The sequence below is a fragment of the Rhodamnia argentea genome, chromosome 7, assembly GCF_020921035.1.
Source record: "Rhodamnia argentea isolate NSW1041297 chromosome 7, ASM2092103v1, whole genome shotgun sequence".
In the NCBI taxonomy this organism is placed as follows: Eukaryota; Viridiplantae; Streptophyta; class Magnoliopsida; order Myrtales; family Myrtaceae; genus Rhodamnia; species Rhodamnia argentea.
In genome coordinates this window covers 11,566,051-11,582,404 of record NC_063156.1, presented here as the reverse complement: position 1 = coordinate 11,582,404, position 16,354 = coordinate 11,566,051, and the positions used below count along the sequence as shown (strand labels likewise).

Sequence of the window (16,354 nt, the reverse complement as noted above, 5' to 3'; positions counted from 1 at the left end):
TGCATACTATCCGTCTTAGCTCAAGAAGAGAAAATTGTGACATTCGAAGGGAAAGCTATCGAGCGCGAAAAAAATACCGTAAATACTCTCAAACCTCTACGACCAAACAAGAAGATCTGAACTGAATTCTCACACGACCACCTCGCACCACGTCTGAATTTTTGCTGAAGCGTTACTGGATTGGTCATTTCTCTCGGCTAATCCAGGCATCGTTCTCCTCCTCAGTTCAATATCCTGAGTTCAGATGACAATCCGTCCATCTCCCGCGAGAGCCACAGAGTGAGATGTGCCTCTCACAGATCTAATATATCCCCACTCAGAATCGGATTGCTCTGTCGCAATCTATCATAGTTCAATATAAAAAAGACTACCTCAAAGTCAAAATCAATGGCCAATCTCAATCTCGATGCTCGGAACTATGATGAGAGCGAACTGAACCGACTTGCAGATGCGGTTTGGGAAACACCAAACAGTTATGTCCGAGTACCATGTATTTGGTCGCCGGGATGAGAAGTCCACCACGAAGTTCCCTTCCTGAGAATCTGCCTCCTCAGCCTGCCGAGTGTCCCGGATGCCGGCATTAGATATGAGAGTTTGAGTCTTTTTGGTGCTTGTAAGGGTAAAGTGATTTGTTGCTTGTGTGGGAGGGAGAGTTTTTAGTTTGAACAAGATAAACGGTCATCAACTTCCCTCCTTTCCTGGGATACTTCCAGTTATTTGCTCTGTGGGCTTTAAACTTAGTATTGGGCCATCTTTTGGGCTTGGGCATATTCGCTCAAAATAGATGTTTTTTTTTTTAAATAAGTTTTACGACTCGATTATTTATATGTTTTGATTATTAAAAATCCAATAAAGAAATAAAATGGCCCGATCACTCTCGCAGCTTGGTGTACCAATTTTTCAGAAAAAAAAAAAAAAAAGAGAGGTCGCCGCTTTAATTGGTTCATTTTTACGTAGCTTTGCAACTCGTTACCTTTCACCAAACTTTACACTCTTGTACATCCTCTCGAAACTTTTTTCGGTTAGGTGGGTGTCCCTTCAGGCATATAGACAATGTTTGAGGTCAGAATTCGGCGAAGCTACATTAACCGCTTTCGAATCGAAATCCGCGGAGTGTCGCTGACTTGTGAGTGAATTACAGGTACCGGGTTTTAGTGTTGGCTATAGAATCCCTGCCTGAGATAGCAGGGTGACTTCTTGTGGCTTAGCCAGCGAATAAAAAGCTTGCGACAATATGAGGCTTAACAAATGTCAAAAAAATTCAATCTTCCTACGTTTTCCTGAAATGTATTCATAGCTCTCTCTACATGTGACTCCTGGTTTAGGAAGTGTCAATAAATGTTCTTGGCATGTCAACAATAATACAGGAAGCGCGTGCTGATGGTCCACTGGACACTTACTTCTCTCTCAGTATGATTTATGGATACAAGACACCAACTGCAATGATCAGTTGTAGCTCCTAGGATTCTTCCCAATATGGTTTGTCCAGGATCACCATTATAAATGAAATTCATTAAAGCATGGAAATTTTTTTACTATATTTGTAGTCAACTTCCAAAAATTAATTTGTCTAGGTAAGCCACTTTCATTTTTCAATTATGTCTTGAATCTAACCTAGAATCACAATTTTTGGCTTCTGCCGCCACATGGACTCCCAAGCACGCAACTTCCTGCCTTCAAAAATCATCTAAGGTTCCTGTGTATGAGCGTCTGCATTGAGAACATTTGTTCACTGGTTCAATGTAATCTATGAGAAAATGTTGATTTTGCATATTACACGAACAATTGGTACATTGAAAATTATCCGATACTAGCTTGCGCAGTGCAGATGCTTAAATTCAAACTTTCAGTAATTGATTTAAGGAAAGAGAGCCAAAATGTAATAAGATCCAGATCATATCTATGTGCAAGCTAGCTATGGGAATTCAAGCTATATTACTTCAGTTTCATTTCATTCTTCAGGGTCCTAAACAAGGTATCCATTAATCTTAGCATGAGCCCAATCTCAAATTGGCCATATGTTATGCCTGAAAAACTCTATTGGAAAGTGCTCATTCATGAAATTTTTTTCTGTTTTTTTTTTCTCAATTTTTTCTTCCACCCTCTTGTCCATATTCTGAACCATATGACTCAATCAAATTCCAAAAAATAAAACCAAGAAAAAAAAAAGACTGTTTTGAATGGTGTTCAAAGTTTCCCTAGACTTGTGCAAAAAAGGAACATGTCATTTAGGGCATGCATGTCAACGATTCCGATTCTGAAAAGTGATTCTGATTAGAATTATTTTTTCTGGTTCTATTCCCAAAATGAGTTTTAGATAATCAGAACATGTTTGGCAACTACACAAAATTTCTATTCCTAGAACAGAAAAGCGTTTGGTAATTGCACAAAATTTTTGTTCCCGAAAATAATTTCTTTTCTCAATTTTGTCATTTAAGTAAAATAATTATGTAGTTATTTTGTAAAATTTCATCCTAAATTTCAAATTAATTGAAGATTAATTTATATTGATTCTCTTATCTTAACATATTGCATATTGCATATAATTTTTTTTGTGCTATTCTGTCTAATTTTCATGTCATACCGAGTCATTTTAAGCTTAAAAAAGAATAGACTATGTTGGGTTAGTGTGTGATTTCGGATTAACCGGGGCTCTCGGGCCTATACCAAATTGCAACAAAGGAATATAAAATTTGATCTTAGTGTGATTGATGGCATATGTATGTGTACATGCAAATGGAGTCATCACCAGTCTTTGAGGAAGATAGATCGAGAACTTTATCAAACGGTCGAGAGAAACTATTCAATTCTCCGCAACCAAAGAAATTTAGGGTCCAGAGACTTGGTTATGTCGGTGTTTCCATCAACGCTCTTTTGGCACCAAAGTTGATTATTTTCTAAACGTGTTTCATACAAATTGTTCATTCATTTTTAAACCTATCGGGCAAGCCAATGCTAAGTGTTCACACTGGTTGTTTTTATCTTTTTCTAAATTTTCTAAAACAAGACTAAGCCCAAAAACTCTTAAACCTAGGCAAATCACAATCAATGAAATCAAGTGCACACTCAAGGAATTATGACATTGGTAAATTGCATCACAAAACCCTAATGAAGCTCTAAGGGCTTAGAGAAATGTGATTCATGTTTAATTTCAAAGGTATTTATGATTTTCCTAAAAAAGAATAAAATCTATGAAATTTAGGAAATCTTGGCCCAAATTTATGAAAATGAGGTTAAACTAGCCTAATCTAAGCTTCTTCTACTTTTAGGGATTTTCGAAAATTTTTATAATTTTTTTATATTAATTTTATTTTTTATTATCTTATATATTTTTCTTTGAAAATGAGATCTCGTTATGCTTTAGGTTGAGTGAAAAGTGATAAAAGAACTGAAAGAAAAAAATGAGAGATTTGTTTTGTTTTGTAATTCTCAAAAGTGATTCTTTTTCCATAACCAATTTTTTTTTTTTTTGTTCTTGTTTTTGCTCCAAAACTGTTTCTGAAAACAGAATCAAAATCAGAATCACTTACATTACCAAACATGATTCTCATTCTTTTTGTTCCGGGAACGGAATCGAGAGGACCAAAATCGTTACTATGCAGGCCCTTAATGAGCAGCAACCTACCAAACCACAAGAGCATGACAAACGTGTCTTTTTTTTTGGTAACCGAGGTTTCCCACGTACAATGGACTATTCCTCGGGGTGGTGGGGGTATGAGCACCAATGCCACCGCTTAAGTCTCCCAAGACGCGGCCGGGAAGATTTGAATCCGGGACCTCATCGCTTTAACTGTCTAAGGCCCGGGGATCTTACCAACTCAGCCAATGCCTCATTCGCAACGTGTCTTCTTTTTGTCCTTTTTTTGTTAATAATTTTTTTATTTAATATCTTCTATCAGGACACTTAATAAACAGTTAAAAAAATATGTTTCACGTGTTACGGTAGACAAAATAAATGTTTCAAATATCAAACTATTTCTTATTAAGTCTATTTAAGAAGTGTCTTCAGAGGGGTCGATAGCGAGACCCTATTTAATGATTGAATTAACAATTTTTTTTTAAAAAAATAGAAATTTAGAAAAGTTGTGGCGCATCTTTGTGCCTCTGAAGGAATAGGGTTCTATGCAATTTAAGAAGCATTTACAACTTACAAAGCACAACCACGGTCATACTGAGCAAAGCAACAAGCCGATATCCAACCACTTTTCTCCTAACTTTCCCTCAAGCTTGTAACTGGGGAGAGCTTATTTTAGGTGTTAGAGATTATTACAATATTTCTCTAAAATATTTTCTTTCCTAAGTTAGAAATAATTAGCATATCTGTGATGATTTTTTTTTTTTTTTGGGTCCGGATTGCGCGAACATATTGACTAATATGTTACCTTAGATAATCTTCTAATAAAACCTGCAAAAATAGGCTCGTGTAGTCTTCTTCAAGATATGCACATATTTTCTTCCGAAAAGAATTGCACCAAGAAAGGTGCTTTTGATTCAAGCGGTGAAGCACGAGCAAAGAAGTTGTGCTGAGGGTGTTGCTCTTTTTCCTCTTTTGAACTCATGTCGTAGTTGATGACTCAAGGTGGGGTCTGCTTTCATATTTTGCATGAGCTCTTTGATCATATAAAGAGAGGCTTTGGTTTTGAGTTGTGGGTTGGGGTTTGTGATTCAAGGTCGATGGAGAGTCGGGGCGGTGGCGTGGATCATGGCGTGAAAACGCCGTTGTTGTCGCCGAGTCTCGGCGACAAGACTGGTCAGGACAATCGGAATGGTGCACGTGCGGAAGTGAATGGCGCCGATGACTTCAACAACAACTGTGTTTCGGCTCTGAGGCGCGAGTTCTACTTGAGATTGCCAGACAAGGTCCGGTCTGGGCTTGACCCCGAGTCTCCCTTCCATCTCGACCTTTCCAAGACCACTGGCTTGATTGAAGGTAACCTTTCAGTTTCTAGACATTGTTCATAAATCATGGTTCGAGTAGTTTATGCTCAATTTTTGTTAATGCATAGACACGTACTCTTCCGGATATCATGATAAAGCTCGGATCTTCTCAGCACTCTCTGTTTTCGCACGTAAATGGAAAATGGAGATTCATGTTTCTGATTTGCTTTTGGTTTTTGGGTACAATGGAACAGAACCAAAAATCCCAAGATGCAGACTCATGCTGTCATGCATATGTCAACTACGAGTACTCCTAACTCGTTCCAGTTAACTTTATTTATTTATTTTCCTGGCTTGTCAGGGGAGAAGGAGTACTATGAGAGACAGTTTGCCACGTTGAGGTCATTCGAAGAGGTCGAGTCTCTTGAATCGCCTCATATCGTCGATGAAGATCAGAGCAGCAAACTGCAAGCTGAACATGAAAGAGCTATGAAAATATCAAATTGGGCCAATGTGTTCTTGCTTGTGTTCAAGGTACGCATGGAACTGTTAATTCCACCGTCCCGGTGACTCGAATCCATTGTTATGGTGTATGCATTTACATAAAATTTCTTCATGGCCTTTTGAACTTCAAGGACGAAACTTACTACATTGTGAAATTGGGCATAAAACAGCAAAAATTTCACTAAGTCTCTATTTTGAAACGTTTGTGATTGTTTATCTGAAATAATTGATGGAAATTAGTAATACCTTAACAAATAGATTTGGCAATGGTTTATGTCAGAATTGATTCGGTTCTCCAAATGCTGTCCAGCATATAGAATTTTTTTTTCACCAAGAATGATTTAGATGAGCTGATATATGTTCTTTTTGCCAGATATATGCCACGATAAAGAGTGGGTCCATAGCCATTGCAGCATCAACCCTAGATTCGTTGCTGGATCTAATGGCCGGTGGTATCCTCTGGTTCACGCACCTGTCGATGGAAACGGTAGACAAATACAAGTATCCTATCGGGAAACTTCGGGTACAGCCGGTAGGCATTATCATCTTCGCCGCTGTCATGGCCACTCTAGGTGAGTAGTTTCTCCGATTATCAGCTTTGCTACTCTGTAGTCACATTATTTGGATTCATTGAATAGGACATATTAGGTTGCAGTGTAAGAATTGAATGACATCTTGCACATTATTAGTGCTTAAATATTGAAGGCAAAAAAGCTTTAGGATATATCCTCTTGCTGTGGAAAACATCTGATCAGATAACTGTGTAAAGCCATAGGCAAAAACATAGATAGAACTCAGTCTTCTAGCTTTCACAAAACGTTTACAAAAAATCTTGCCACATCAGAAGAATGGAAATAAAGGAAAAGGTACAGAGTATTTCTAGAGATTCATCAAGATTTGATGAAAACACCTAGATGAAAAAGAAATCTACTTTTGCCATGAGATACAGGATTTCAAGTGCTTGTCCAAGCCGTCGAGCAACTTATCAGAAACCATTCTTCCGAAAGGATGACATCAGAGCAGTTAGTGTGGTTGTACACCATTATGCTGACGGCAACCGGAGTGAAGCTCATGCTTTGGATCTACTGCAGGAGTTCGGGGAACACGATAGTCCGCGCGTATGCAAAGGTAAAGTGGCGGACCAAATTGACAAGGCTTGTTGAGCCAACAAAACATGCCATCTGCACTAGGGCCTAAACGGTTCAGTCGTTTTAACAAGATTTTGATTCCACCAGGATCATTACTTTGATGTGGTGACAAATGTGGTGGGTTTAGTTGCTGCTGTTCTTGGGGATAAGTTCTTTTGGTGGATCGACCCATTTGGCGCCGTAGTCCTCGCTGTTTATACAATTTCGAATTGGTCCGGCACAGTTCTGGAAAATGCCGGTAGCTCCTCTCTCTCTCCTTTCTCTATCTAGGGATTCATTTTGAATTGACCTTGTTCGACCAAAGTATGCAATATGACAAGTCAACTATTATGTTAGTGAGAAAAGTCAACATTTCATCAATTCTTAGCGGAGAATTTTGTACTGATATATGTGATCTAGGAAGATAAAAGTCACTATCTCTTCTCAGTGCTAATCTTTTGCTGTTTGGTCTCTCAGTGTCTCTTGTTGGGCAATCAGCTCCACCTGAAGTCTTGCAGAAACTGACATACCTTGCCCTCAGACACCATCCTCAAATTAAACGCGTCGACACAGTTCGTGCATACACCTTTGGTGTCCTTTACTTTGTTGAGGTTAGTAAATTTTTGGGTTTTTTGTGCTAATGATTTGTTGCACCTCCTCAACCTGTTATGCTTGAGTTGCTAATTCCACACAACGATTTCAGTTAGTTTGCATAATGGACATTTTACCATGACAATATCAGGTAGATATTGAGCTGTCCGAAGATTTACCGCTGAAAGAAGCGCATGAAATCGGAGAATCATTGCAAATCAGGATTGAGGAGCTCCCTGAAGTGGAAAGAGCCTTCGTTCATCTAGATTTCGAGTGCGAGCACAAGCCGGAGCATTCCGTGCTCAGCAGGCTCCCATATAACCAGCACTGACAACTCCTACAAACGAACTGGTCTTTCATCATTTGGATTCTCTAGCACTAGGATAGACTTCAGAGTTAGGTAACTGGTAAGCTAAGGACAAGAGGAACTGTTGTGTGCTGATATACTTTTCCATCTGCACAAATGTTGCTTTATAGGACCTTAACTGCTGTGTATTTTAAGCTGCGTCCGCTATGCTACCGATCCATGATGCTCACGAAAACATGCTGGATGAGATCAGCGTGATCAACACCAGATGCAAGAGTAACTTTGTAGAAGTGGGATGAAATAAGCTGTGGAGGGATCAATGGGGGGTTCAAGCAAAGGAGCAAAGAAAGAGAACGAAGGTTGGCAGTGCCCTGGAAGTTTTGAGACCAAGGGTTGACAGTTACAAAAACCTTGAACGCATGGATGCCTAGACATAGATTTGCAGGTTAGATCCCAAGGATAGACTGCTAAACACGGGGGGGCGAGAACGCCATAATTTATCGACTCGAAACAATATCAGGCACACTGCAAAAGTATCTTCACATATGTTCTGACAATCACGACAACTCATGACATGCGAGAGTACATGCGAACCTTCGTGCTAGGTTCACGTTCAGGAGAGAGATCTTCTAGCGTGACTCCCAGAGAGAAACAGTTCTCAAGAGATTTGGTATTTGTCATCCCTCTTCCTATCCGGTAATCGTCCTCATCAACTGTCAATGATTACCCTTCCGGAAGCCAAAATAACAGAATTTTATTGGAGTCGATACGCCAAGATGTTTTGTCATTAGAAGAAAGAAGTCTAAATCCATGAATAGACGAATCTGAACCTCATACAGAGAAACCTGCTATGATGATAGCTTGGCAAGTTCCAGATGTTTTCTTTTTCTTCATACCGGGGGCAAAAATCGAAAGGCGATTAAATAACTCAACTCGAAAAGAGAAAATTGTATTCGAAAATTGTGACATTCAATGGGAAATTATTGAGCACGAAAAAAATACCATAAAATACTCAGACCTATATGACCAAACAAGAAGATATGGACTGAATTCTCACACGACCACCACACACCACCTCTGCACACTCTAATATAATGAGAACCTTATTCCATTGCTAGCTGCAAACAAATTGTACTCCTCAATAGTAGTTTCCTTTTTGTTGCAAGCAGCATTAATTTCCACAGGATCAGTCGAAACTTTTGTAGAAATATTTCCGTCCGCCCCTACATCAGGCCCAACATTTGGAGTCGATACGTTTGAAAGAGCCACTGGGCCGCCAAAATGGAAAAGGGAAAAGCCTGAGTCCTCATGGCACACCTTAGCCGAAGAACTCCTCTGTCTGCTTTCCCCACAGTCTGTTAACTCCGCAGATCTCAGTCCTGTTTGGACAGTCTTCTCTTTGTTGACATCATTCGCGTCCTTCACACTAACACTGTGGTTGGGAATGTGGTTTCTCTCCTCTGGGTAGTAACTGTTGGCTTTGACAGCAGGCTGAAAGACGGGAACTGGACCAGTATTAGGCACAGCAGTTAAGTGTGACATGGCATCATACCCTATGCAGAAGCCAGAATTTCCATCTAGACCATACCCCAAAGGACCAGCATACAGATAATTACTTGGATGCGGATATGGCACTAGCCCATTAGTGTGAACTGCTGGCCATGGAACTAGATTTTGAGGGTAATAACCAATGGGTGTAGGACCCTGAAACATCTGGAAGTACAAACTTTGACTGTGCATTTGGGGAAGCGTTCCTCGATGCTCAGAAGCTACACTAAGGTTCCCGTTTATATCATTTGAGGAGTGGGGAGTTTTAACTGGTGTATAAGAAGCAACACTAGTTCCCATGCTTTTAAGTGGAAACCCAAACACTGGTTGTCCACCCAGCACCTCCATTCTGTCCTTGACCTCTTTTGCCTCCGCCTCGACTTTACAACATTCAGAACGGCTATCACAGGTTAAGGCTTCTCTTCTTTCTGAATGTGGACAGACATCCTCTGAATCTGATGTAGATGAAGATTCTATATTTCCGTGGTTTGAGGATGCATTGCTGTCTACCTCACTGAGGCATGATGAGCAGTTATCGGAATTGGAAGTGGCACTTGTAACAAAATCACTTGTCCTGTTACTGGCATCATTCCTTGCAAGACATGACCCAACTTCCTCATCAGTCGCTTCTCTTGAGTGGTGAGCATCTGCTGCATTAGCATCAGGTCGGCTTTCGCAAACTTCACCGGCTCCACTGCCAGAATCAGTAAAGTCTTTCCGATTGGAAACTTTCTGATCAGTTCCAATAGAATCTCGACTATCTTCGCTTGAACACAACTCAACAACCAACTTAATATCATCACCAGACTCCTTCCCTTGTACACTTAAACTAGAGGCAATTAAGGTAACATCAGAATCAGAGTTGCTGCGAGGGCACTTCTGCGATTCCATGGGCTCCCAGACTTTCCTGGAATGGACCATATCCCTGCTAGTAATGCTGCTACCATTTACTCTGCTTTTTGGTCTTCCAACACTATGAGCATAATCCACTTGATTATACTTATTGCTGCGGTGAAAATTCTTTGATACATCAAATGCTGATTCTGAGCTGGTCCCAAATTTTCCCTCGCGAGCTGCTCTGGACCCAGCAAAATGTGGACCAACCTTTCCTCGTTGACAGTTGATCTCGTTGCAGCTACACGAATGCATATCATATCTGTCATTCATCCTGTTTTTGAGAGACAGAAACTTCTCGCAGTATTTGGAGCCAGAATTTCTAGAATTTGATTTCTGTGAGTTCATTCTTGTCTGCCTAATCCATCCATTCATGCCCCTGGAGTGAAATTCAAAATTATCATTATAATATCTTGACTCAGATCGATTAGCCGCAGCACTACTTTCTGAAACAACAGCTGGTCTACGTCTGTCACACCACCTGAAAATTTGATCCTGTAATCCTTCTTTCTGAAACTTTGGTCTTCTCTGGGAAATCTTGGATATCTCTGTCGTAAAAGAACCAGCCACATCTTTCACATCAGCAAAATCCACCTCTGAACTCTCATTAAATGAATTTTCTACACCACTGGAGAATGTTTCATCTTCTATATCCAAAGATCCGGACTTGGAAGTGAGAACATCACCAGTGTCACAAATTGAATCGCCACAGCTAGCAGTCTCGTTTGGCTCCTCTGTGACACCGGGTCTTGGTTCATCCTTCAGGCCATACGAAGCAGGAGGAACATCATCCAACATGTCTTTTTTCTCTCTATCCCCTTCTTTTCCTTTCAACCTCTCTTTTCTTCTAAGCTTTTTTTCTCTTTCTTTTGTTCTTTTCCTCTCCTTGCGCTCCTCTTCTTCACGCTTCTCCTTCTCTTCTTCTTCCAGAAGTTTCATCTGCAAAGTTATTTTGAGCAGTGTTCATGGTACTTCACAGAGAACAAACATATTCAATGCAAAGGTGTTTCTTTAGCAAGGCACAGACCTGCTTTTCTAGTGTGATAATCTCTTTGCAAGCAATATGCACACGTTCTTCCAGTAACTTCAACGCAAGACAGACAAAAATGCTGTGTGCATTTTGCCTTGCTGTCCCCTCTCTAAAAGCCTTCTCAACCTGAAAAGCGTGACAAAAGAAGTCAGATGAGATCCTGAATTCAAACTGAACCAAAACAAGGTTTCACCAAAATCAAATGACCAAAATGACTTGAGCAGTCATATTTGATAAATCTATTCTATATGGTGGGACGAACCCCAATGATCCATAATTCAATAGTCCAAATTAAACTTCAACACCTCAAAACTGTCAATTTGATGAAAAACTTTCATCGTCCTCTCATATGCAGCTATTATTGTCTCTCCCCAGTCTACATGATTCTTACTTCTCCACTTGAGAAATGGCATCAACATATTCAGGAAAGTACATTTCTTCTGTTCCTTTCCAAGTTAAGGAAACATTAAACAATATTCATAAATCAGGCAACAACTACTCAAATTATAGCAAATGACATTACAGCTTGACCTTGTGCTTAGTGACGATAGCTATCTAAATGTAAATAAAATGGCTCTGCGAGCAACACAGCACAGACTATTAAAATTGGAACTTAATGTCTAAACTTAAGCGATACCATCGAGTTAGAACACTTGACTGTAAACATACAACTAAGCTAATTCGAATTTCCTCTTTATGACCCACATTATCCACCGAGCAGTCAACAACACTCAAGGGAACAGAAAAAGATGCCTATGAGCAAGATGCAGTAGAATACGGAATAATTGTTGATACATTGAAGTGATGACTATGTAGCTAGGACAGCAATTTGAAAAAATTTAACATGCCTGCTCCTTGAATATAACAATTGCGGCATCCAGAAGAAACTCTCGAGCAAGTTCAGGACTCTTTGCATGCTTCTGAGGACGTGAGCATTCTCCATCAAGCTCATTCCTATCCTTGTCCATGGAATCATCATCCTGAAAGCATACATACAGTTGAATCAAGCTCTAGAGCCATGCCTATCATATATTTGAACATATGCTTTATGGCTCAGAACTTCAACTACCTCTTCTTCCTCTGCCTCTTCAGCATGTTCAAAAAACCTTCTAATGCTCTCCCCTCTTGTAATTGTGACGAAACCATTGCCAACTACAAGCCTACTATGCACACATTGTTGACCGTTTAAAGCATGAGCTTTAACAAATATTTCAGTAGATCGGCCATCATGTTTCCAAGCCCTCAGAGTGATAAAGCAAGCATTTAAGCCACCAAGATCAAGGCCAGTGACTTGCACACTGTCACTCAGGCCAACATTTTCAAATTCCAGAATGTCAGACTTCCCTTCTCCTGTTCCGATTGCCCATTCAAAATGATGATATAATCCCACAGAGTCCTCAAATGTTTGGTGCCAATCAGCATGAACAGTTTCATCAGATACCTGAGAGACAGCCAAGGCATAATAGTGAATGCTGATTAAACTTATCCAAAGTCTCATGAAAGATCCAACTTCTTTCCTTTTCGATTGAATAGATTCATTTGCTAGTTGTCTCTTTTTAATGATTCACCACAATCCAGATAAGGAAACTAGAAGCCATTATCGAAATAAAACAAACAAAGAGGATAGAAAATCACAAACCTCGTATTGGAAGGCTGTATCTGCAGCGCAGAAACATCTAGTACATCGAGGTTCTTTACGCATCCGCTTCAGCTCCTTTAGCTCCTTGAACTCACGAATGACATTCCTTCTGCAATCTCTGCAAAACCTCTTGCTGTCAAACCTGTACATCCAAGCCAAACTTCAACATTTCATAATTTTAGGAACTATATCTACAACGAATGTAAATCACAGGAAAACACCTATATAAAAAAATAAAAAATAAAAATCTTCCATGGAGAAAAGATTTAATCAAATTCCTATTATTCACACTCCAAATTAAAAATACTCTCATAGTAAGTTCTGTTCCTCATGTAAGAACTTCCTTTGTGCCATTATAAAATGATTAAGCAGTATGGCCATTTCTCTAAATCAAGCACATAAGTCTACAATTACATTTTGCAATCCCCATTCCTCAGATAAACTATCTAAATCTTTTGCATGGCAACAAGGAGAGGAAAAAAATGCCTACATCTCTCCTAATACCAGTCTAAGAAGCAGGACGAAGACAAAGATCAAGACAATGATTCAAGAATCAAGAAAGAGAAAGTTCAGTGAGATACTTGGGACACGGCCAGGTAATCCTAGCTAAAGGCAATGAAAAGAAAATTCTCTTTCTACAGTGGAAAATACTGGCCCCCCGATTATAAAGAACAGGTAACAAATGAACAAAGACATGGGAAAGTCATGGGTTATACGCACCATTACAGCATGTATCACAAACCCTGAAACCTACTGTTATTTTTGCTCAAAAAAATTTGAGAGTCTGTGGAGTCAAAACCCAGATCACTGACTCCTCTCACAATGCCCCCCACCTCTAAAAAAACATCTATGGGGCTCAAGCAGTCAAGCCAACCCACCAGCAGTGCATCTAATGCTTCTCCATTCCAGACTCACCCTTTTAAAGGTACAACAGGTAGCATGTGAAGTCTCATTTACAGCATCATAGTTCACTTATAAACACAAGTTCCTGACATTGAGATCTTAAAGAAAAACTTTAAGGTTTGCTTCTTATCTCTATTCATAGCTATTGCTAGGGTAACCACCTTCTTAGTCAGTTTTTGTAATTGTCGGTTTTTGGAAACACAATCAGGACTAAATGTATTCTAACTAGTAGAAGAACTGGATTTTCTCAAAATTGAGCTTCCTATCTCTATTCATAGCTATTTCTAGGTAACCACCTTCTAGTCAACATAAGGATATCGCAGCTCTTATTCAGACCCCTCATCAACATACATAGTTCTCCTGCTAAAACCCACTCATTTTAACTGCATGTTGTATACAAGGGAAGAACCACAAACCTGTACATGAGCCTCTCAATAAAATCCTCTTCCTTCATCCTCAAGAGAGACTGCCTCGTCTCTTCACCCAGAGCTGACCAGAAGTCCACCAGTGTATCACAGGAAAGCCGGGCTGTATGCAATGCACATGTTTCTCTCATCCCATGTCCTCGGCCATAATTTGTCGTATTTTGACTTATCCAACCCCTACCTCCCCCGCCGCATGCATCAGGATAAAGTAATTCGCGCTCCCGTTCTCTAGCACGTGCACTGTCAAATACCTGATTCAAGCAAGTTATCAGCAAGTGATAACAAGAAATTGACGATATGGTCATATAGTATTGCACTTACAATTTGGAGCCCCTTCAAAGATTTTGAAAACAAGTAGCCATCTAGAATGGTCAATGACCCATCACGTGTTGTGGTTAGACCACCCCAAGGATGCACAGAAGGATCTTGAATCTCTTCCTGACACCTATTAGTCACACTCAATCCACCCTCATCCTGAGTTTTCAAAGAGGCTGCACTATTATCAATAAGGTGCCCAACTGCCCCCTCCTGCTGGAAAGACTTCCCATACATGACAATTTGTAGAAACCCTTCAAGTAGCAAACCATTGCAACGAGAACAGTACATGTTCTTACGAGCCTGCTCAAAAAGGGTCTGCTTATCAATCCTCAGGAGCTTTTGTCTCGCCTGTGGGGACAGCTCACTCCAGAACTGCAATAAAAATTTCAGGTCTCCCTCTTAGTAATAAGTCAATACATATGTTAACTTTTCAAAAGAAATCCATCTGGCAAAAGCCAAACATAAAAAGGGACGGAGGAGAGTAAGAGGGACATAATTATACAAACCATTATTAGAGAACAAACTACCTAGTGATTTTCATTTCTTGGCAAACAATTTAATAGGCATACGAGAAAGAAAAGTGCATATGAAGTTGACATCTACAATTCTCATTCTCATAAACTATTCACTCTTTTATTTTCTTCTACATGTTTACTTTACTTTAGACAGTATCATAGTTCATAGTTTTAAGGTGATATTCTTCCATTCTTTTTTCACTAAGGACTCTGAACCAAACAAAAGAGTCACCATGGGCAGAAACTTTGCACCACTGTCCTCATAGCCACATTGGCAATGTTGAGAAGCTCCAAGACTGTGCAGCCTGTAGTCGATACATGATACTACGGTACTACCACAATGGACACTGACTTACAAATTAAATTACATACCAACTATACATTCCTATATGCTCACGCCAAATTCATACTTCATTGTGTACACACCCAATTACCATTTAAAGCCCACAAGTATGCGCAATAGAGACTGCATTCAAAGAGGATCCGATATCCCAATCAACAGAATGCCCATTGAAGCTAAAAGAACAGCGTCCTAATGGGGTGCAAAACAAGCTCCCAAGAGGATTAGCGCGCAAGGACTCGATCCACATTCATTCGACTGACAACAATCCACACAGATCAACACAAATAATCCAAATTCAACGAATTGACCATTCCCCAACCAGGAAATCCGGCCGCAAGCCCTCTACCTTCTGGAGCTGACCGTAGCTCACATCATCGTGCTGCTTGGACCAAAATCCTCTGGCCGCCATCGCGGCCGACGCGGCAGTGCGCGGCGACGGCACCGGCGAAGCATTACTGGATTGGTCATTTCTCTCAGCTAATCCAGGCATCGTTTCCCCTCCCTCAATTCAATATCCTGCGTCCAGATAACAATCCGCCCATCCCCCGCCGCGCGCCGCAGACTGAGATTTGCCTCACGCGAATTCTAATCTAACCCCCACCACTCCGATTCGGATTGCTCGATCGCAATCTAACCCAGTCCAATAATTAAAAACAGAAGAGAAAAAAGAAAACAACAACAGCAACAACCAAAATCGAAATCCAATCTCAATCTCGACGGTCGAAACTATCGCGAGAGCAGACTCGGCGGAATTGCAGATCGGCGGGGCGGATTGGAACCGATCGAATCCTGCGGAGATTGTGGGGAAGAGAGGATTTTTAATTTTTTTTTCCCTTTTGTCGGGGGAGGGTGAGAGAGCTCGAAGAGAGATCAGAGCTTGGTAAGAATGCAGGGTTTTGGTTCGATGACGAGATTTGGTTCTCCGCTTATATAATGCAACCCAAAGAGAAATGTGTAGAGAGAGAAAGAGAGAGATAGAGAGAGAGAGAGAGAGAGCGCTTAGGTAACAGAAATGATAGGGGAATGAGGCCACGGTAAAAGGGAGGGGAGAGACCGCTCGTGTGAGAAAAATTGCATTACCATTGAAGAATAAAATCACAAGGTGATGGCACATTGTGTTGCCATAGCGCTTATGTGGTTTATAGAGAAATTGGGGCTATTGGGGGCAATGTTCTTTTCAGGCGAAATCGGCATCGATCGCTCTTTCTTTATTTCGCCCGTCTTTCCATGAGGGAGAGACCGTCTCTACGGAAAGTATTGATGTCGGATGCGAAGGCTTCGTTTCGCCAAATCAGGCGGATCCGACTCGGGTTCCGATCGGCGAGTTTGTTA

General features: G+C 40.4%; 2 protein-coding genes across 3 annotated transcripts; one reads left to right on the top strand and one right to left on the bottom strand.

Annotated features, from left to right (window-relative positions):
* The first annotated feature begins 4,674 nt into the window (after positions 1-4,674).
* LOC125312481 (metal tolerance protein 4-like) lies at positions 4,675-7,472 on the top strand. The gene is made up of 7 exons (XM_048282708.1): positions 4,675-4,930; positions 5,240-5,412; positions 5,756-5,954; positions 6,332-6,510; positions 6,618-6,768; positions 6,987-7,120; positions 7,252-7,472. The coding sequence occupies exons 1-7, from the start codon at positions 4,675-4,677 to the stop codon at positions 7,429-7,431; spliced, it is 1,272 nt and encodes a 423-aa protein (XP_048138665.1). The 3' UTR covers positions 7,432-7,472.
* An 832-nt stretch (positions 7,473-8,304) lies between these two features.
* Positions 8,305-16,016, bottom strand: LOC115737657. Of its 2 annotated transcripts, none has more exons than XM_030669886.2 (8): positions 15,369-16,016; positions 14,168-14,536; positions 13,838-14,097; positions 12,519-12,636; positions 11,949-12,320; positions 11,728-11,859; positions 10,877-11,005; positions 8,305-10,788 (listed from the first exon to the last, which is right to left on the bottom strand). In XM_030669886.2, the coding sequence occupies exons 1-8, from the start codon at positions 15,510-15,512 to the stop codon at positions 8,494-8,496; spliced, it is 3,819 nt and encodes a 1,272-aa protein (XP_030525746.1). In that variant the 5' UTR covers positions 15,513-16,016; the 3' UTR covers positions 8,305-8,493. The 2 variants fall into 2 exon arrangements, with proteins under 2 accessions (XP_030525746.1, XP_030525745.1); XM_030669885.2 differs by having other exon boundaries at positions 12,519-12,660; positions 15,369-16,014.
* Between the last annotated feature and the right edge of the window lie 338 nt (positions 16,017-16,354).

What these genes read in the sequence shown, in the direction of transcription:
- LOC125312481 (XM_048282708.1), top strand. Translation starts at nt 4,675, where the DNA reads ATGGAGAGTCGGGGCGGTGGCGTGGATCATGGCGTGAAAACGCCGTTG. An exon ending in TGTTCTTGCTTGTGTTCAAG is followed by an intron (nt 5,413 to 5,755) that starts GTACGCATGGAA and finishes TCTTTTTGCCAG; the next exon opens with ATATATGCCACGATAAAGAG. An exon ending in CGCTGTCATGGCCACTCTAG is followed by an intron (nt 5,955 to 6,331) that starts GTGAGTAGTTTC and finishes CATGAGATACAG; the next exon opens with GATTTCAAGTGCTTGTCCAA.
- LOC115737657 (XM_030669885.2), bottom strand. Translation starts at nt 15,512, where the DNA reads ATGCCTGGATTAGCTGAGAGAAATGACCAATCCAGTAATGCTTCGCCG. An exon ending in CTTTGAAGGGGCTCCAAATT is followed by an intron (nt 14,098 to 14,167) that starts GTAAGTGCAATA and finishes TGCTTGAATCAG; the next exon opens with GTATTTGACAGTGCACGTGC. An exon ending in TTATCACACTAGAAAAGCAG is followed by an intron (nt 10,789 to 10,876) that starts GTCTGTGCCTTG and finishes ATAACTTTGCAG; the next exon opens with ATGAAACTTCTGGAAGAAGA.